The sequence below is a fragment of the Pristiophorus japonicus genome, chromosome 9 (genome assembly GCF_044704955.1).
Source record: "Pristiophorus japonicus isolate sPriJap1 chromosome 9, sPriJap1.hap1, whole genome shotgun sequence".
Lineage (NCBI taxonomy): Eukaryota > Metazoa > Chordata > Chondrichthyes > Pristiophoridae > Pristiophorus > Pristiophorus japonicus.
In genome coordinates this window covers 125,260,419-125,282,448 of record NC_091985.1, presented here as the reverse complement: position 1 = coordinate 125,282,448, position 22,030 = coordinate 125,260,419, and the positions used below count along the sequence as shown (strand labels likewise).

The 22,030-nt window shown below is 41.5% G+C and overlaps 2 protein-coding genes across 2 annotated transcripts in view; one reads left to right on the top strand and one right to left on the bottom strand.

Annotated features, from left to right (window-relative positions):
- Nucleotides 1-5,416, top strand: part of pcsk2 (proprotein convertase subtilisin/kexin type 2) — a 97,143-nt gene extending 91,727 nt beyond the window's left edge. The window contains exon 12 of the mRNA XM_070888774.1: nt 4,930-5,416. Coding sequence (XP_070744875.1) covers nt 4,930-5,416 — 487 coding nt within the window. The remainder of the gene's footprint in view (nt 1-4,929) is intronic.
- Nucleotides 5,417-9,506: 4,090 nt separating this feature from the next.
- The window catches only part of LOC139273920 (filensin), a 54,689-nt gene continuing 42,165 nt past the window's right edge, over nt 9,507-22,030 (bottom strand). Inside the window, exons 6-8 of the mRNA XM_070890992.1 lie at nt 16,582-16,802; nt 15,044-15,123; nt 9,507-10,549 (exon numbers count right to left, since the gene is read on the bottom strand). Coding sequence (XP_070747093.1) covers nt 9,507-10,549; nt 15,044-15,123; nt 16,582-16,802 — 1,344 coding nt within the window. The remainder of the gene's footprint in view (nt 10,550-15,043; nt 15,124-16,581; nt 16,803-22,030) is intronic.

The window sequence follows — 22,030 nt, the reverse complement described above, 5'->3', positions numbered from 1 at the left end:
CAGCCTCAGCCCTTTAGCCTGTCCCTCGTGACCCTGCTAACCTCAGTTTTTCGGTGCAGACCTTAAGCTCCACCCACAGAGCTTAAGGACAATCTGCGCCACTCCAAAATGAAAGTTTATTCTGGTGTAACTTGCAACTTTTTTTTGCCGCAGTTGGCCACTAAAAAATCGGACGTACCTCCACAACTGCGGCAAAAATTGGCAATGTGGAAAATTGGCCCCATTATGTGAGAAGTTTAAGTTATATAAATCAACCTTTTTCTTGACAATCTCATTGCCATGGTCTGACCAGCTCAGTTGTCTGATTGCCTCTGGGAAAGCCTAATTTGAATGTATTAAATTATTGAACTTAAAAGTTAATTTGTAAAAAAAAATGCTTGTTGATGTATTGCAATTGAGTTTATATTGTTATATTTTTAATTTTACAAAGTGACAATCCCAATATGTATCATATATTATATATATTTTATTAAAATCTGTCTGTGGGCACAGATTGATATCTGGGTATTGCAATATTATAATGTTAACATTTACCTTTTACACTTGGCTGTGATTGTTATCTGTCACACCAGTTGGTAACATGCTAATGGGAACTTCAGTGTTAAATGACAACACGACTGCCGCATTCATTGCTGATGAATTTTGTAAAGGGATCCTTTAATAGGCATTAGGACCCTAATTTACACGAACTTAGCAGTGGGACCAAAACCTGTGCAGATTGGGTGCAGACCACACCACTACTAAATTTGCATCTGAAAAATGGGTGCAAACGCATACCAATTTCTACCCCAAAAATATGCATCCACAGAGCTCACTGATTTGGGAGATTGGCCAGTCATGGGTCTGTGCCAGCATCTTAAAGGGGAGGTGCATTTTTTGTTTAATATAAGAAACAGAAAGAAACTACACTGTAGAGCAGCGGGCAAAATAAGTGCAGCATTTACAGCACTAAGCACATAAGCCTTCAAATCTGTTAAGGTGGAAAATTCAGAAGCGACTGCCAGAAAAATGTTTCCAAAAGCTCCAGACAGTTTTAACTGACAGCAACTGAGGATCCCCTTTATGTATCGCCGGAAAAGGTTCCTTCCCAACTTGTACCGTCCATGGTTGGGGAGCAGGAGCAGGAGCTGGTAGTAATCACAGAGGCAGAGACAAAAATGGTGTTGAGGTTCTAAATTACATCACTTGGCTCCTATTTGTAGGTATGCACAAACCTGTTTCTGATGGGAGCGCTAACCACTAGGATTCAAGTCTGCCCGAAAATCAGTACAGACATCAAAAACAGCCGTAGATCAATGGAATTAGCAACTGCACCATTTTGGCTCTGCTTCTGCCCTGCTTTTGAGATGACAATTGCCCCCTCAGTGACTTTCCTCATCTTAACTTGAGTTCTTTTTATCAGATCTAAAAAAAACTGAATTTGAATTTTGAAAGCAAAACAAAAAAGCTCTAAGTACCATGAACGTTTTGTTGATAGTAATTAGAATGTTTACATTTTCTTACAGCTTTGAGACAGAGAGAAAAGGTCAGAGATACACATCAAGGAACCAATCATAAAACACCAAGTTCAATGTTTCCTGAGACACTTTACAAAGTCATAAACTAGAGCTGTCGGACATTCCATCCCTCCTCTCCCCCCTCCCCCTCATATGGTTAAACGCACGTAAGGCATTAATCTCTGAAGGACTCAAAAATAAAAAGATTATGAACCTCTGGTCTACATAGTAACAGACAATTTTTTTCACACCTGCCCAGTGCAACTTTCATTCCATTTTTATGGGAATTTAAACGCTGCCCTCGTTACGATTCTGTAATGTTCTAACACTACTCTATCCTCATGGCAGGTTAGTTAGTCGATCGTCTGTAATTAAAGCATTCAACAGTCAGTTAGAAATAATTTCCACGCTTTTCTCTATATCTCTATTCACGAAGCCCAGGAACTCGAGCTTTTTTAACGGCTTTCTCAACCTGCCCTGCCACCTTCAACGATTTGTGCACATATGCCCCCAGGTCTCTCTGTTCATGCACCCTCTTTAGAATTGTACATTTTAGTTTATATTGCCTCTCCTCATTCTTTCTACCAAAATGTATCACTTTGCACTTTTCTGCATTAAATTTCATCTGCCACGTGTCCACCCATGCCACAAGCCTGTCTATATCCTCTTGAAGTCTATCACTATCCTCCTCACTGTTCACTATACTTCCAAGTTTTGTGTCATCGGCAAATTTTGAAATTGTGCCCCATACACCCACATCCAAGTCATTAATATGTATCAAGAAAAGCAGCAGTCCTCGCACTGGCCCCTGGGGAACACCACTGTATCCTCCAGTCCGAAAAACAACCGTTCACCACTACTCTCTGTTTTCTGTCACTTAGCCAATTTCGTATCCATGCTGCCACTGTCCCTTTTATTCCATGGGCTTCAACTTTGCTGGCAAACCTATTATGTGGCACTTTGTCGAACACCTTTTGGACGTCCATGTACACCACATCAAGCGCATTACCCACATCAACCCTCTCTGTTACCTCATCAAAAAACTCGATCACGTTGGTTAAACGCGATTTACCTTTGACAAATTCGTGCTAGCTTTCCTTAATTAATCCACCTAACCAAGCGACTGTTAATTTTGTCCCTGATTATTGTTTTTAAAAGCCTCCCTGCTACCGATGTTAAACTGACTGGCCTGTAGTTGCTGGGTTTATCCTTGCACCCTTTTTTGGACAAGGGTGTAACATTTGTAATTCTCTGGTCCTCTGGCACCAGCCCAATATCCAAGGAGGATTGGAAGATTATGGCCAGCACCTCTGCGATTTCTTCCTTCACTTCCCTCAGCATCCTAGGATGCATCCCATCTAGTCCTGGTGACTTATCTACCTTAAGTACGGCCAGATTTTTTAGTACCTCGTCTTTATCAGTTCTTATCCCATCCAGTATCTCCTCTGCCTCTTCTTTACTATGTCTATGGCAGCATCTTCTTCCTTGGTAAAGATAGATACAAAGTACTCATTTAGTACCTCAGCCAATCCCTCTGCCTCCATGTGTAGGTCTCCATTTTGGTCCCTAGCTGGCCCCACCTCTCCTCTTACTACCCGTTTACTATTTATATGCCTATAGAAAACTTTTGGATTACCTTTTATGTTAGTTGCCAATCTATTCTCATATGCTCTCTTTGGCCCTCTAATTTTCTTTTTCATTTCCCCTCTGAACTTTCTATATTCAGCCTGATTTTCAGATGTATTCTCGACCTGACATCTGTCATTGGCGCTCTTTTTCTGCTTCACGGGCCAGCCCACACTGCGATATGAGTGCGCACTAGGTCCGTGCAGCAGAGCTGGTCTCCAGTCGTCTTGGTTAATCCTTGCCACCGGACCAAGACCTAGCTCTGTCAAGCCCGTGTGGTGGCTGGTGTGCAACGGCCACCACACATTAAAAAAATCCATGTACAGGAATCTTCCACCCTTCAACATGTAGTTCAGGTCCTTCATTGAAACACCAGTGAACTCATCCTTTTTTGGCGTGGAAGCAAGTCATCCTTGTTTCGAGGGACCGCCTATGATGATGATAAACATTTGTTATTTTCTGTTAGAATGTATCATAAAGCAAACATAAACAATACATCAAATGAAAGAAATATCAAATGCACACAAGTATGATTCACTGCATGACTTTGGTTATATTTCCCTTCAAGTAATTATTTAGTTCCTTTTGAAAGTTAATATTTAATGTGCTGCCATGACTGTTTCAGGCAGTGCATTCCAGCTCATAACAACTCGCTCGTGTAAAAACATGTTTCCTCATGTCGCCTCTGGTTCTTTTGCCAACCACCTTAAATCAGTGTCCTCTGGTTAACGACCCTTCTGCCGCTGGAAACAGATTCTCTTTATTTACTCTATCAAACCCGTCAAGATTTTGAATACCTCTTTCAAATCTCCCCTTAACAATGGACAAAATGAAGTCAAATTAAGTGGAGTGACTGCCCGCATTCGATTCATGCACGTCTTCAGGCCACCGCTAAATTCGTCAGAGTCTTTTTTTAGGGTTTCATTTTTTTTTTACTTACCTTAATATGAAGTCTGGGAAAGCAGAAGGGCTCCTTCTGCCTCCACATTAATATTGCGAGCCATTGGCGGCTGCACTCGTCCCTCCCTAATGTTTGCCCCCCCTTCCCCCACCGAGTGACTTGCTCGCGCTAGGCACTATTGAATTTAGGCCCCATAGAGTCAATCAGCTTACAGCCTCTGTAACATTGGATGTGGGGCTTCTGTTGTAGTTCAATATGAATTTGTCCAGTTAGTAGCTGGACCATACAGGACCAAGTTCATTCCAGAATTTGTACTGAGTTACCTAATCTCAGCCAATGGCTGGTAAGATACTACAGTTAGCTTCAGCACTTCTAAGTTAAGGAAGGACAATTGACCAGGATTTCCTTTCTGGATTGCTATCCAACATCCCCTTCTGCAAAGTGTCTGTGTAGATATTGGGGTGAGGACATGATCAGTTGGACTATAATACCACAATGGTTAAATGGTGCAACAACATTCAGTAACAAGACCCACACATGAATATTTGGTAGCCTATCCAAATGCCCAAGGGTGACTGGTACCTGTGGAAATACACCACAATGAGGAGTCAATGCTTTCATAAATAGAGAGAGGAAGTGAGATTAGTGGGCAATTTGCTCATTAAGTTGTTACTAATAATGGAGTATCTTGAATTAAGACATTATTCACAATTATATCATGGAAGCCACATAACGGTGATTGAGCCCTCAGATGATAGCATGCATTTTAGGTCATCTGCAGCATCATACCATTAAACCACAGTCATATCTGTCAGATCAATGGACAGTCCTTCTGTTTCTGATTGTAGTCAGTCTTGTTCCTGTTTAATGGCTTAGTCATGTTCTTGTTTTATCTTCTCATCACAGGACAATCTCATCAGAAGACAAGTTGATTCTAACAATATCAGCTGATGCGTGTGAAGGGAAGGATAATTTTGTTCGTTATCTAGAGCACGTTCAGGCTGTGATAACTGTAAATGCCACCAGACGAGGGGCCCTAAACATCAATATGACTTCACCAATGGGCACCAAATCCATTCTGCTAAGTCGGCGGCCAAGGGATGATGACTCTAAGGTGGGCTTTGACAAGTGGCCTTTCATGACAACACATACATGGGGGGAGGACCCCAGAGGGACTTGGATCTTAGAAGTTGGTTTTGTTGGGGGCACTGTACAGAAAGGTGTGCTCAAGGAATGGACCCTGATGCTACATGGGACTCAGAGTGCCCCTTACATAGACCAAATAGTGAACGATTACCAGTCCAAATTGGCCATGTCTAAGAAGGAGGAGCTGGAGGAAGAACTGGATGAAGCAGTGGAGAGAAGTCTGAAGAATCTGCTGAAGAAAAACTAGTCCTAGTAAACATTGCATGTCAGTCTTTTATCCCCCAAATCCCACATCCTAGCTGCTTTGTGATTTAAAACTACTGAAATTAATGTTTCCTGTAGCAAAATTATCACACCTTGTTGTGATCTTAAACTTATCTGTTGTATATTGTCAGTTAATAATTACATTTAAATGACAATTTTTTACACCGATACTGTTAATTCCACAAATTTTATGTACAGTTTGTGACTGTAAAGAATCCTTGGTGTGTGAAATTTAAAAGTGAAATCTTGCAAGCAAAGCAGTGACAGTTTTTCTTTATATTTTTGTGATAAATGTTTATATAAAAAAGAAGTGTGTTTCCAATCTACAGGCGATGGTTTGAGCATATTTCTTCTATTCTAGCTTAACCAAGCTGAAAGCATCCGTTTATTGGCTGGAAAAGCACTTTACACTCTGTCATTGAAAGTGGATAACATTGAGTCATGCACACCCACCTCCATGGTAGTCAATAGCCCCACATAATGATTTATTTCTCTAGGAATAATTCAAAATAAAACATATGGTACATTAATAGATTATTGTTTTGTGACTGATTTCAGCTCATTTTGTAATTGTGAGCACTTATTTTATGTTGCAATATACTATATTAAAAAAAACTGAACTCAAAGCTGAAGCTTTGAAGATGAAGACTTAGTTTGCTAGTTGTTTATATCCTAGATCTTCAGCTGGAACATTAGTAGCAAATAGTAATGCAGTAATTCTGAACATTTATATGCTCTTCATATGCTGACCACCGCACTGTTATGTTACAATAGGTGTGTACAGTGTTTACTACATTGCCTTTGGCAGGCTGCTTTGTGGCAAAATTAACAATGTTTAAATTGCATATTCTGGTGAGTGGAAAAAGATCAAATTCATATTAATGTGCTTAAAATTAAACAAACTCAACATCTGGAAAATGATATGTGAGGAGAGAAAAAAAGATGAACAGTCCCAATCTTCGAGCCTGTTCCACCATTCAATTCGATCATGCCCGATCTATATCTTTACTTCAATTGCCCATCTTAGTTCTGTCACTCCTTGCCAAACAAAAATCTTTCAATCTCATTTTTGAAATGTTCAATTGACCCCCAGCCGCAACAGCATTTTTGGGGCGAGAGTTCCAGATTTCCACTGCGCTTTGTGTGAAGAAATGCTTCCTGGCATCACCCCTGAATGGCCTAGCTCTAACATTAAGGTTATGCTCCTTTGTTCTGGACTCTGCCCATCAAAGAAAATAGTTTCTATCTACCCTATCAACTCCTTAAATCATCTTAAACACCTCAATTAGACTTTAATCTTCTATGTTCATAGCATTATAGCAGTGAAACACTTCTGGAATAAAAAATAAATTGGCAAGGCTTTCTTCACACGATCCATGCTAGGACTAAGAGAAATGTTTAGCCCCACACTGCTAAACGTCATCTATTTGCTGGAGCAAGATTTGCGAAAGGGTGATATGACACAATGTTAACATAGACATTTGAGGGAAAGTGCTGGTGTACACATTCCACTCGGCTGACAATATCCCTCTTCCGCTGATAAAACATTCAATTAATATCAGTGCTTCTTGCTGCATTCGATCACTTGAACCATCTCTGCTGCAGCAAGATGTTAAAATCCAACCCTTTGATGCCACACCATTAAATAATGTTAGTGACTAATTGGTGACAGTGCAGGTCATAAAGTCTTCGGCCATGTGCATTAGTGGAATAAGAATGCTCTTGAAGATTGGCTATCAAAACTGGTTATCTCCTCCCCATAAAAACCTATTATTTTCAAGTGTCTCCCTCAGACAATATGATATTCAAATCATTGACTCATGTTATTTACCTCATATTGGTCTGAAAAGGTATAATCTGAATAGTTCAGAAATTAAACATCATATAGAACTGGCTAAGCATTACAAACTCTACTACTTGTGGGACCTTGATTCAGTTTTAGCCCAGATAAGAGGAAGCTTATTTCTGATATCCATGTGGAGTCATAAGAGCAAAGGGTCTCAGCAATCTCAACACAAGAATCATTGGATGGAAGCCCACAGCCATCTCAACTGGCCTCAACCATTTTATTCTGAGATAATTATTTTCCCTCAAGATCAAAAAAGCTATAGCTTAGTAAGAGGGAAGATATCCTCTCCATAATAAATTTAACAAAATTGTAAGCCAGTTTATGAAGAATAGGATTCTGATTGTTTTACACCGAGGAAATGTTCCCTATGATATATTTTCTTTCATCTCCAGGTGGTGTAAGATTAACACTTGCTCATATGATTCACTACAAGAACGCCTTCAAGTGAAATGCCAGGACAACATACTGAGATCCTGCAAGTGCAGTGATGCTTATTGTTTTGTTTTACTTACACGTTCAGTGACAGTCTTGCTATTCAGGTGTAACACCAACCATAAATGGTTAAGATTAATTATCATTTTTACAAGAGGATAGAGAATACTTTTTGTCTACTCTTTTAAATCATATGGTTACCTGCAGCCTTCTTTACCTTCTTTACTCCCCTGAATACTGTTGTGAAAATTGTAATTATAGATGGTCCCAATCCAACACTATACTGTCCAAGATGAAAGAAAGAAAGAATTGCATTTATATAGTGCCTTTCATGATCTCAGGACGTCCCAAGTACTTTTGAAGTGTAGTCACTGTTGTAAGATGATACAAAGGAGCCAAAATTGCCCCTTTTTTACGTCTCGTTAGCATCGCCTGAGACAGCGTTCTACTTCATTTCTGGATCAAAAGGGGCAATTTACTGCTGGTGACAGGACTTTCACCCCAGGCATTAACTGACCTGGGCCGGGAAGGTTTGCGCGCACGGATGAACCACGTGGCAATTTCACCCCCAAAGCCTCTACTTAATTTAAGATAGTATAGTGGCAAATCCCTGGATTACTAGCCCTGAGGTCCTGAGTTCTATTCACTACCGTTGCAAATTGTGAGACTTGATTTCTTAAATCTGGGCATTTCTGAGCTGGCACCAGTAACCATGAAAGTTGCTGGATTGTTATAACAATGCAGCTGACTCAGTTATGTCCTCAGCAAAGGGAACTAGCTACCCCTTCCTGGTACGGCCTAAGCATGACTCCAGTCCCAGTTGACCCTTAAGCCATTCAGTTGTCTCGAAACCAGGGATGGCCAGAGATGCTCCTTGCCAGTGTTGCCTGGAGAACACATTAAAAAAAAAATCATAAAGGTAATTGTAAATAATGTAAATTTAGGATTGCATTCATTAACCCCAGTGTATTAGATATAGAAACAGCCACTCTTAATTGGGGTTAAGCAACTTCAAATTATCAGTTCATTTGATTTGAAATGATGCACAAAAACACCACCTGTGCTGTTAATTAAAAATTCAACCGACTGAATAATTGGATTTTTTAAAAAAGAAAAATGACTTTGAAGTAATAGGAGTAGACTGTACATGAGTTCTGCTTCCAGAACACCAATAAATCATAATTTATTTAAGAGTAACCCAAAGGATTTCATCATAGACAATTTGAGCTGCTTTACTTAGCATGAATATAGAAAACATTGGTGCAGATAAACCTCAACCAGTTGGCTTTATTGCAGTTTTCTTTACAAGTAAAGATATTGATCACGGGAAGATATTCAATCAGAGTATATGAATCACATAAACAAATTAAGCTTTCTTAAATTGTTCTACTTATCATTCCACACTTGGTCAATAAGTTTAAATCCATAATAATTTTTAAAGATTCCCTAAGAAAAGTTCTGTCAGTGTAAATCCATTTTGTTTTCTATTAAAACCTTGATGTGAACTCTAATTGCTATAGAAACTAAACTTGAATCACAACATGAAACAAGGCCGTTAGAAATCAAGCTGTGTGTCGTCTCCATATATCCTACGTCAACGTTTTCAAAAATGCTCAGCCATTTTCATAAATAACACACACAAGCTGTTAAATGCTAATCTACAGTTTGATCCTGGTATTCATTTAATTTCTAGAAAACGACTTAAAGTTCACTAAGTGCACGCTGTTGTGAATTTTTTTTATCGGAAATGCAATTTACATTTTTTTTTAATTTATATATGAAAGCCAGTAATTTAGGACCTCTTTGCTCTCGTTTCCTGGTTTGTCTGTTCCACTGTGGTCTCCACAATAGTGGAAGTTTCTTCATAACCTTGCAGTTTGTTGTCTGTAAATGTCTCAACCGCTTCAATCATTTCTATCTTTTCGTAGTACCTATACTTTGGCTCCTCTGGGAGTTGATTATTTGATAGCGGTGGCTGTGGTGGGGTGATTATCCTGTCTCTGTCCTCATCACCTTTCTGTTTATCTCGATAGGGAGCACCTTTAGATGCCCATTTGTCAGGAGCATTTGGATAAGGGCATGGCCTAGATGGACCACTGAAAGGTGTTGGCTTATAATCTGAGACGTGTGAAGGGTCTGGCAGTAATGAGGTTGAAGGTGGAGGTGGTATCAATGGTGATAGTATAGGTCTTTTGGGTTCTCCGTTAGAACCTGATTCATCTTGCTTTTTATCTCCAGACTTGTCTTTGTCTCTCTTTTTATTGGCATCAAATCCTTTTCCTCCATCGCCATTTCCATTGTATTTTAAAGGCTTGGGTTGAATTGGTTGTGGATGAGAGTCCATATCACCTGGATAGAGTTCATTATCAAAAGTAACAGTTACTTGACTTCTTGAGGGAATTGATGTACAGAAGAAAGGATCCATATAACTAGATTCACCTGAAACTAGCACATAGTGCCCTTTTGTGTAGAACTCTGCTACAGGTAGTTCTGGTCTCCTGTGTCTTCTCATTCTATCTCTTACCATATTACACAAAGCATCATAAATCCTACTTATCTGTGCTCCATCTGGTACATCATCTGGTCTTGTATCCTGTTCTCCCTCTTCAGAATCAAACTCTTCCTCTTCATCTTCTTTCTCTTCCTCATCTTCATTCTGGACACTGATCTTTCTGCCTTCACACATTTCTGAATGTTTTTTCGTGCATTCTTGGTCAGCTCCATTGTCAGCTGTGGCATCTGAAGAAGCCATATCCTTTTTCTTTGCTACTTTCCTGGAAAGCCCTTTTTGACAGGGTTTAATACTTGTGCTATACTGCATGCCCAAAGAGATATCTAAAAAGAGAATGCAATATTTTACTGATGGATGCGCTGAGGACTTATTTTACCAATTCTTGAATATCAGAGGAAACATAAAAAACAAATTATAGTAGAACCATTGACACCGAGTCACTTATTAACAAATCTCTATTCTAAAGTGCTTTCAAAGCCGACTTCAGTGTGTTTTTCTGATTATTAGTGTCATGAAGGAAGAACATAAGAACATAAGAAATAGGAACAGGAGTAGGCCATATGGCCCCTTGAGCCTGCTCCACCATTCAATAAGATCATGGCTGATCTGATCATGGACTCAGCTCCACTTCCCTGCCCGCTCCCCATAACCCCTTATCCCCTTATCGTTTAAGAAACTGTCTATTTCTGTCTTAAATTTATTCAATGTCCCAGCTTCCACAGCTCTCTGAGGCAGCGAATTCCACAGATTTACAACCCTCTGAGAGAAGAAATTTCTCCTCATCCCAGTTTTAAATGGGTGGCCCCTTATTCTAAGATCATGCCCTCTAGTTCTAGTCTCCCCCATCAGTGGAAACATCCTCTCTGCATCCAACTTGTCAAGCCCCCTCATGGGGCCCAAGTTTCCACATGATTTGCGCCTGATTTTTAGGAGCAACTGGTGGAGAACGGACTATCTTAGAAATCGCAATTCTCCACATTTTTTTTTCTGCAGTTCTAGTCAGGTAGAACAGTTCCACTTTGGAACAGAATTTTTTCTTCAAAAGGGGGCGTGTCCGGCCACTGACGCCTGATTTCAAAGTTTCTACAGTGAAAACGTACTCCAAACTAACTTAGAATGGAGCAAGTGAAGATTTTTGTAGAACTGAAAAAACCTGTTCTACACATTAAAAAATCAGGCGCAGGTTACAAATTAGGCGTCCAGAACGAGGTGGGGGGGGGGGTGTGGGGGGGAAGGGAAGTCATTAAATTCGACAATAAATCCTTATTTATACTTCTACAAATATTATACAAATAAATCCAAACTGAATAAACATTTATAAGCAAAGAAAAGATTAAATAAACCATCTTCCCACCTGTGTGAAAGTGCTTCAGCCAGGGAGAATGCTGCAGGCGTTCGTTCCCGCGGAGCGGGGGGGGGGGAGGAGGAGACAGCCGTTCGTTCCCGCAGAGCGGGATGGGGGGGGAGGAGGAGGCAGCCGTTCGTTCCCGCGGAGCGGGATGGGGGGGGAGGAGGAGGCAGCCGTTCGTTCCCGCAGAGCGGGATGGGGGGGGAGGAGGAGGCAGCCGTTCGTTCCCGCGGAGCGGGGGGGAGGGGGGGAGGAAGGAGATGGTGAGAAGGCTGCAAGAAGCCTCTGTGCTGATGGCAATGTGCTTTTATTAAAAAATGTTCAAAAATTAAACAGCTACAAAGAACTACAAAAATGGCCAAGTGCCAATGTTTCCTTCACACTGCGCGTGCGCGAACGCTCCAACGCGCACACGCAGCGTTGCCGGCAGGAAAAAAACTCATTTAAATGGTACCCGCCCCCTCCCACTTACAAAATCAGTGCGAGTGTAGGCGCCGCGCCAAACAGACAAGGAGCTGCAAAGCGCTCCAGAATCGCGCGTTTTTTTTCCGGCGCCGTTTTAGACGCGAAAAACGGGCGCCCAGCTCGGAGGGGCACCCGTTTTTTATCGTGTGGAAACTTGGGCCCATGGTCTTATACATTTCGATAAGATCACCTCTCATTCTTCTGAATTCCAATGAGTAGAGGCCCAACCTACTCAACCTTTCCTCATAAGTCAACCCCCTCATCTCCGGAATCAACCTAGTGAACCTTCTCTAAATGCCTCCAAAGCAAGTATATCTTTTCGTAAATATAGAAACCAAAATTGCACGCAGTATTCCAGGTGTGGCCTCACCAATACCCTGTATAGCTGTAGCAAGATTTACCTGCTTTTATACTCCATCCCCTTTGCAATAAAGGACAAGATTCCATTGGCCTTCACTTGCTGTACCTGCATACTAACCTTTTGTGTTTCAGGCACAAGTACCCCCAGGTCCCTCTTTAATGCAGCACTTTGCAATCTTTCTCCATTCAAATAACAACTTGCTCTTTGATTTTTTTTCTGCCGAAGTGCAGGACCCCATACTGTCCAACATTATACTCCATCTGTCAACTTTTTGCCCACTCACTTAGCCTGTCTATGTCATTTTGCAGATTTTTTGTGTCCTCCTCACACATTGCTTTTCCTCCCATCTTTGTATCGTCAGCAAACTTGGCTACGTTACACACAGTACCTTCTTCCAAGTCATTAATATAGATTGTAAATAGTTGGGGTCCCAGCACTGATCCCTGCGGCACCCCACTCGTTACTGGTTGCCAACCAGAGAATGAACCATTTATCCCGACTCTCTGTTTTCTGTTAGTTGGCCAGTCCTCTATCCATGCTAATATATAGCCCCCAACACCGTGAACTTTTATCTTGTGCAGTAACCTTTTATGTGGCACCTTGTCAAATGCCTTCTTGAAGTCCAAATACACCACATCCACTGGTTCCCCTTTATCCACCCTGTTCGTTACATCCTCAAAGAATTCCAGCAAATTTGTCAAACATGACTTCCCCTTCATAAATTCATGCTGACTCTGCCTGACCTAATTTTGCTTTTCCAAATGTCCTGTTACTGCTTCTTTAATAATGGACTCCAACATTTTTCCAACCACAGATGTTAGCCAATCGGTCTATAGTTTCCTGCTTTTTGTCAGCCTCCTTTTTTAAATAGAGGTGTTACATTTGCAGTTTTCCAATCTGCTGGGACATCCCCAGAATCCAGGGAATTTTGGTAAATTACAAGCAATGCATCCACAATCCCTGACGCTACTTCTCTTAAGACCCTAGAATGCAAGCCATCAGGTCCAGGGGATTTATCTGCCTTTAGTCCCATTATCTTACTGAGTACCACCTCCTTAGTGATTGTAATTGTGTTAAGTTCCTCTCCCCTATAGCCCCTTGACTATCCACTGTTGGGATATTGTTAGTGTCCTCTACTGTAAAGACTGATACAAAATATTTGTTCAGACTTTCTGCCATCCCCATGTTCCCCATTACTAATTCCCCGGTCTCGGCCTCTAAGGGACCAACAGAGAGAGAGGTAGCGAGGTGGAGAGGTGGAGAGGTTTAGGGAGGGAATTCCAGAGCCTAGGGCCTAGATGGCTGAAGGAACAGCCACCAATGGTGGAGTGAAGGAAGTGGGGGATGCAGAAGAGGCCAGAGTGGGAGGAACGGAGAGATCTCAGTGGGTTGTAGGGCTGGAGGGATGAGACCATGGAGGGATTTAAACATGTAAAACATTTTAAAATTGAGGCATTATGGACTGGGAGCCAATGTAGGGTGGCGGGCACAGGGGGTGATGGGTAAACAGGACTTGGTGAAAGTTAGGATATGCACACGCATGAGCTCACAGTACTTTTGTGGGAATGTCCATGTTAAATCCCTCCCCTACCCCGGCAGACAAAAGGGCAGTCATATCAGCATGTCATTTAAATGAGGAAAATACCTCATACTTCCTTCATTTATAGTTAAGCCTATGGCAATGTTGAGGGCCAGGGAGCTGATGAACTCTTGGTATCCAGCAGAGCTTGGGGACAAGTGGGAAATTCTGACGTTTCTAGGCTGGTTTTGCAATAGAATGGATTGCAGAGTGATACCATTGCTTACACTGGGGGAAGAAGGGAGGACTACGTATGTCACATTTTCGATGTCTGTCCGAGACTGGGTAAGTGCCTCCACACTGCCCCCGCACCCCACCCCCGGAACAGAAGTGATGCAGCGCGCTCAAGGTACGTAAAATAGTCAATGGCACCAGGGTCTTCCATAATGGGCAGATGGATTTTCTGTTCCACCTTCACTCCACCTATCTCCTCACCCTCCCCTGGAATTTCAATGCAGTACTGTCCAGTTATAAATCTATTGATTGCTTTAGTATCTCTTCAAGTCCCAAGAACAGTTTAAAAAAAATGTCAACCTCTACCACCTAGACGGATAAGGACAGCAGGCACATGGGAACACCATCACCTCCTCATTCCCCTCCAAGTCACACATCATTCCAACATTGGAAATATATCAGCGTTCCTTCATCGTCACTGGGTCAAAATCTTGGGACTCCCTCCCTAACAGCACTGTGGGAGTACCTTCACCGCACAGACTGCAGCGGTTCAAGAGCCACCACCTTTTTCAGGGCAATTAGGGATGGACAATAAATGCTGGCCTTGCCCGCGACACCCACATCCCATGAATGAGTTAAAAAAATGTCTCCTCTTGCCGAATTTATGGAAAGTTAAATCCGTTTTGAAAATTACCCTAAGGTGTGGACATTGTCTTGGAATCTTTTCAAAATTATGGGAGCTTTTTGTCTGTAGCTAACAAATTACACAACCCTTCAATTTTGAAAATTATTACAAAATAAATCCAGCTTGCATCAGTATTAAAATGAAATAATAGTTGCTGTAGAGCTCTGGAGACATTAAAGACACGTTGCATTAATTTGTGTCTTACCTTTGCTCTCAGGTGTGCACTCATATCGATCACTTATGGACAAAGGGATGATTTCTGTCTCAATTGGGGTAGATTGTGATCTGAAAAATGAAAATCATCTGTTTTGCTGGTGAATAATAATTAATATTTCATAGATTTTTTTAACAAGCAACTGAAAAGTCCCAGTAAAAATCCCATTCCATCAAATAACTCGACAAATGGCTGACTCCAATAACAGACATGTGGTAGCGTCTGATACGTTTACTCCCAAACAGTTCTGCAGCTTCCCTCACTTTCAATCCCGAGAACTCACAGCTGGTCCAATGTTCAACACCTTGGGTTATTTTACTACATTAAAGGCGCTATATAGTGTTGTTAAAAGGTGAGGGAGGCGATCATGGAGTAAGGGGCGCTGGTGAAGATTTACCTGTTTTGGGAGCGGCTTGCAGTGGTCCCTTTAAGGACTGCTGGTTCGGCCGCTCAACGGCTGATACCAATGCATGCACAGTGCAAACTCCACACGTCGTTACCTTAAACAGTGCACTGGGGTCCTACAACCAGATAGAGGCAAGCACAATTGTACAGGGGAGTCATGCCCGAGTGGACTTTGGGCATCTCCTGGCAGTTTTAGCTAGAGGCAATGGTAGCGGTCTAAGAACAGGCCAAGTGTATCTCCCTCACAGCTCCAGCATTAGGTCAGTTAAGTGAAGAATTAGGGATGGAAGTATAAAAAATAGACTCGCATTTAGATAGCGCCTCAGGCCATCCCAAAGCCAATGAAGTACATTTTGAAATGTAGTCACTGTTGTAAGGTAGGAAACATGGCAGCAAATTGCACTCATTAAGCTCCCACAAACAGCAACGTGATAATGAGCAGATAATCTGTTGAGGGATAAATATTGCCCAGGGATAACTCCCCTGCTCTTCTTCAAAATAGTGCCATGGGATCCTTTACATCCATCCATTGAGAGAGCAGACAGGGGTTCAGTTTAATGTCTCATCTGAAGGACAGCAGCTCCTACAGTGCAACTCTCCCCCAGTACTGCACTGGAGTGTCAGCCTAGATTTTTGTGTTTAAGTCTCTGGAGTGGGACTTGAACCCACAACTTTCTGACTCAGAGATGAGAGTGCTACCCACCGATCCACAGCTGACATTTTACATAGACATACCCCTGGAAAAATACAGGTCCCACAGATTCTGCTTATATTGGAAATCTATATTAATTAAGCTTAAAGTACCTTTCAAACTCTAAGGGGTTGATTATAAACTGTTTAAGATTTGACAATGTCATTCGACGATATCATGTGAATCCATTGTATGGGATTATTTGCAAGTGTCTTGCCTCTATTGGTAAAGGCAGAGATTATTGATTGCATAGTTACATTTTCCAGCAGATAATAGTTTGTCCCTCTGCCCAAAAAATTTCAAATGGTTAATTTGGAGCAAAAACAGAGTGTTAAACCTTATTGCGCAACAATCCTAACGCAGTACTAAAATGAGTAATAATAAGTAATCATGGAGCACTGAAAAGGTGAGACATAATAATCCTGCGACACACCTGTAATCTTCATTGGCAATAAAGCTCTTGTAGCTCTCCAGTTCATTTTCCAGTGATTGTTGATACATAACAACTCGTCGACACACATTGGCACACCTTTCCAAGCTTTTCTCAGCTTCTTCCAACTTTTTCCTCAAGTCTTCAATTTGTTCGTTGTACAATTGCATCTGATCCAAGTAATTTTCCTGCACACTCTTGATTGTCTGCTCGAGTGTTGCCATCTTTTAACACAACGATATGGAAATAAGCTTCATTAGTATTTATTATACCATACAAGATTATTTAATGTAATACATTGGCAGTGTAATGTTCCTTACTCGGGCAAGTGATGATTGCCTCAAGTGTCAGCTTCAACTCAATGGTAGTGCTCTCACTTCACTCAGTAGATTGTGAATTTGAGCCCCACACCAGAGACTTGAGCACATAAAGAAAGGAAGACTTGCACTTTTAAAGCGTCTTTCTCAAACTTAGGACATCCCAAAACTCTTTACAGCCAATTAAATACTTTAGAAGTGTAGTCACTCTTGTAGTGTAGGAATCTAGGCTGGTATTCCTGTGCAGTACTGTCAGAGGTCCTGTTTTTTGGATGAGTTGTTAAATGAAGGCCCCCTCTGGACATAAAAGATCTCATTGTGCTATTCAGAGAAGAGCAGGAGAGATCTCTCACTGTCCTGGCCAATATTTATCCCTCAGCCAAAACAACCACCAAAAAGATTATTGAGTCATTTATCTCATTGCTGTGTGCAGGAGTTTGTTGTGTGTAAATGACTGCCACATTTCTTAAATTACAACAGTGACTACACTTCAAAAAATCTTCATTGGCTGTGAAGCATTTTGGGATATCTGCTGGTAAATGTAACTATGCAATTATCATTGACATTGGCAAATCTTAAACAGTGAAAGGTGCTATATAAATGCAATTCTTTTTTAAATGATGATAAATATATTTACCTGAAGGTAGTAATTGCACAGCAGAAGGTAAGACTAAGGGAAAGGGAAAGCCACTGTATTATTAACACCCTCATGAAGCAAAAGCAGTGGTTCACCATCCCCAAGTATAAAAAGTGTGAAATGTTGACCTAACTACAGAAATATATAAGGGCAACGCAAACTAAAAGCATGTGGAGTTCAGGTAGAAGATCAGCCATGATGTTAGTGAATGGCAGAGCAGGCTCAAAGAGCCGAATGGCCTACTCCTGCTCCTATTTCTTATGATCTTGACAAAATATTATCAAATTATGATTTACTTCTTGTTTTAATGTACTACAGTGATCATTAGCTATTTCCATAAGAACATCAGAAATAGGGGCAGGAGAAGGCCATATGGCCCCTCGAGCCTGCTCTGTCATTTATGAAGCCCAGGATCCCATATGCTTTTTTCACTGCTTTCTCAACCTGTCTTGTCATCTTCAACGATTTGTGCACAAATACCACCAGGCCGCTATGTTCATGCACCCCCTTTAGAATTGTACCCTTAACTTTATATTGCCTCTCCTTCCTACCGAAATGTATCACTTTGCATTTTTCAGGGTTAAATTTCATCTGCAATGTTTCCGTCCATTCCACCAGCCTATCGATATCTTCTCGAAGTCTATCAGTATCCTCTTCACTGTTCACTATATCAGTACTTTGAAGTTTTGTGTCATCTAAAAATGTTGAAATTGTGCACTGTACACCCAAGTCTAAGTCATTAATGTAGACTGGGGAACACTACTGTACACCTTCCTCCAGTCCATAACCACGCTATTTAGGAAAGGAGGAAGAGAAAAAATGGGGAATTATAGCCTGACATCAGTAGTAGGCAAAGTGCTAGAATCTATTATTAGGGACGTGGTAGCAGGGTACTTGGAAAATCGTAATATGCTTAGGCAGAGTCAACATACTTTTATGAAAGGGAAATCCTGTTTGACAAATGTGCTGAGATTTTTGAAGATGTAACTTGTAGGATGGATAAGGGGCAATCAGCGGATGTAGTGTATTTGGATTTTCTAAAAAACATTCAATAGGATGCCACACAAGAGGTCATTACTCAAAATTAGGACTCATGGGATTTGGGAGTAATATATTAGCATGGATTGAGGATTGGTTAATGAACAGAAAACAGAGAGTAGGAATTAATGGGATGTTTTTCGGGTTGGCAGGCTGTAACTAGCGGGGTACTGCAAAGATCAGTGCTTGGGCCTCAGCTCTTTACAATCTATATTAATTACTTAGATGAAGGGACTGAATGTAACTTTTCCAAGTTTGCTGATGATAGAAAGTTAGGTGGGAAAGTAAGCTGTGAGAAGGACACAAAGAGGCTGCAGAGAGATATAGACAGGTTGACTGATTGGGAAAGAATATGGCAAATGGAATACAATGTGGGGAAGTGTGAAGTTATCCACTTTGGTCGGAAAAACAAAAAAGCAGAATACTTTTTGAATGGTAAGAGACTGGGAAATATTTGCATTCAGAAGGATCTGGGTGTCCTTGTACAGGAATCACAGAAAGTTAACAAGCAGGTACAGCAAGCAATTAGGAAAGCAAATGGTCTGTCAGCTTTTGTTACAAAGGGATTAGAGTATAAGAGTAAAGAAGTCTTACTACAATTATACAGGGCATTGGTGAGGCCACACCTGGAGTACTGAATACAGTTCTGGTATCCTTACCTAAGGAAAGATATACTTGTCAGAGGGAGTGCAACAAAGGTTCACTAGACTGGTTCCTGGGATGAGGGGATTGCCCTATGAGTAGACTAGGCCTATATTCCCTAGAGTTTAGAAGATTGAAAGGTGATCTAATTGAAACATGTAAAATGCTTAATGGGGCTCGACAGGGTTATGCTATGAAAATGTTCCCCCTGGCTGGGGAATCTAGAACATGGGGTTACAGTCTCAGAATATGGGGTCGGCCATTTAGGACTGAGGTGAGGAGAAATTTCTTCAATCAAAAGGTTGTGAATCTTTGGAATTCTCTACTCTAGAGGGCTGTGGATGTTCAGTCATTGAGTATATTTATGGCTGAAATCGATAGATGTTTGGGAACAAAGGGAATTAAGTGATATTGGGATAGTGTGGGAAGTAGCATTGAGGTAGAAGAAGGATCTTGTTGAATGGTGGAGCAGACTCAAAGGGCCAAATGGCCTACTCCTGCTCCTAATTCTATGTTCGTTAATTTTGTGTGGTGCTGCATGGCCCCTTTAAGGGGCTGGGCAGACCATTCACAAAACTGCGCATGCGCAGCTTTTCTCATTGGAAAGCCAGCTGGGTGGAGCCTCTGGTGCACTGTGCAGCCGTCCGGCCTTACAGCGCAGCTTACAGGGACTTTGTTCCCTTCATGAATGCACACCATCATGAGTGCAATAGCCTACATGTAGAATAAACAAATCCTTTAGGATCAGTGGCGAGGGAGGTGTACTAAACTACATAAAACATTTTAGAGCAGTAGGTCATTTTGCCCACTTGAGCCAGTTCCTTCCACAGACTATGTACAGTCTAAGTCATCAAAGTCTCCATCCCACCTTTGTACCCTTGAGCAAAGATTCTACAAAATTCCTCTTTGCCTCCCCTCCTCAGACAAGAAAATTGAGCTGGGAGGTCATTTGTCACATTGACTACAACACTAGTCCTGTTATGCCAGTGATAGGCAAGATAGTGCTTAGGAGTGGTCATATCTACCTCTGCTGCCCATGTGCTAACTCCCACCAAGTCCCATTCACCCATCACATCCTGTGCTCGCTGACCTACATTGGTTAATGGTCTGGCAATGCCTCGATTTTAAAATTCTTATCTTTGATTTCAAACCCCTCCATGGCCTTGCCCCTCCCTATCTCTGTAATCTCCTCCAGCCCCACAACCCTCCGAGATATCTGCGCTCCTCCAATTATGGTCTCTTGCGCATCTCCCGATTTTCATTGTTCCGCCATTGGGGGCTGCGCCCTCAGCTGCCAAGGCCCGAAGCTCTGAAATTCACTCCCTAAACCTCTCTGCCTCTCTATCTCTTCCTTGAGGATGCTCCTTAAAACCTACCTCTTTGACCAAGTTGTTGGCCACCTGTCCTAATAAATATGCGACATAGTGTCAAATTGTGTTTGATAACGCTGTTGTGAAGCATCTTGAGGCGGAGTGGTATGTTGAAGTCCTGCCATGATCCCGCATTTCTATGTTTAAAGTCAGAGACCCACTTCTTCACTATTGACGAAAGAAGCTAGGATTGTTCTCCTTGGAGCAGAAACGGGCAAGAGGAGAGAAAAAAAGAAGGACTTGCATTTATATAGCACTTTTCACAACCTCACGATGTCCTAGACGCTTTACATGCAAAGAAGTACTTTTGAAGTGTAGTCACTGTTGTAATGTAGGAAACGCAGCAGCCAATTTGCACACAGCAAGCTCCCACAAACAGCAATGTTGATTGAGGGATAAATATCGGCCAGGACACCAGGGATAACTCCCCTGCTCTTCTTCGAAATAGTGCCAGAGATCTTTTACTTCCACCTGAGAGAGAAGACAGGTCACCTCCAAAAGTTCAACACTCCCTCAGCATGGCACTAGAGTGTCAGCCTAGATTTTGTGCACAAGTCTCTGCAGTGGGATTTGAACCAACAACCTTCTGACTCAAAAGCAACATGCCAGCCACTGAGCCATAGCTGACAATGCCATTGCATGGAAGTATCCAAAATCATGAAGGGTTTTGATCGAATAAACAAGGAGAAACTGTTTCCAGTGGCAGAAGGGTCGGTAACCAGAGGACACAGATTTAGGTGATTGGCAAAAGATCTAGAGGCGACACAAGGAAACATTTTTTTTAATGCAGTGAGTTGTTGTGATCTGGAATGCAGTGTCTGAAAGGGTGATGGAAGCAGATTCAATAATAACTTTCAAAAGGGAATTGGATAGAACTTGAAAGGGGAAAATTACAATGCTATGGGGAAAGGGTAGGGGTGTGGGACTAATTGGATAGCTCCTTAAGAGAGCCGGCACAGGCATAGTGCTATACCATTCTGTGATACTTTCCAGCGCTAACCCGCCCCAAAGGAAAAGCAGCCTTCTTTAACAATGTTGAAGTATTGCATAAAATATGCTAATATATCAGCAGAAACCATTCGGAGGATTTGATGCACAGTCCCAATCCCACAAATCACTTTTATGCTATTCATAGTGCATGTTGCTACCATTAGGCACAGAAGCTGGATTTTAAATAACAAGGCTTATAACTGTACTAAGGTGACCTTTACATGACTATAAACTGAAATCCAGATGCCACTATCTGACAGAAAATGCATTTAATCTTTATATGTGAAATGAAAGCAGCATTAAAGAGGTTTTCTCTCTCTCATAATAAAATAAACTGGAATGATGCCCAGACCAAACTGATGCATAGGTGATCCTACTGCATGCTGACAGGCTGCCAAGATATTTTAACTAAATATCCTGTGTATCTATTAATCCTTGTATACAGTCTACAAGTCAAC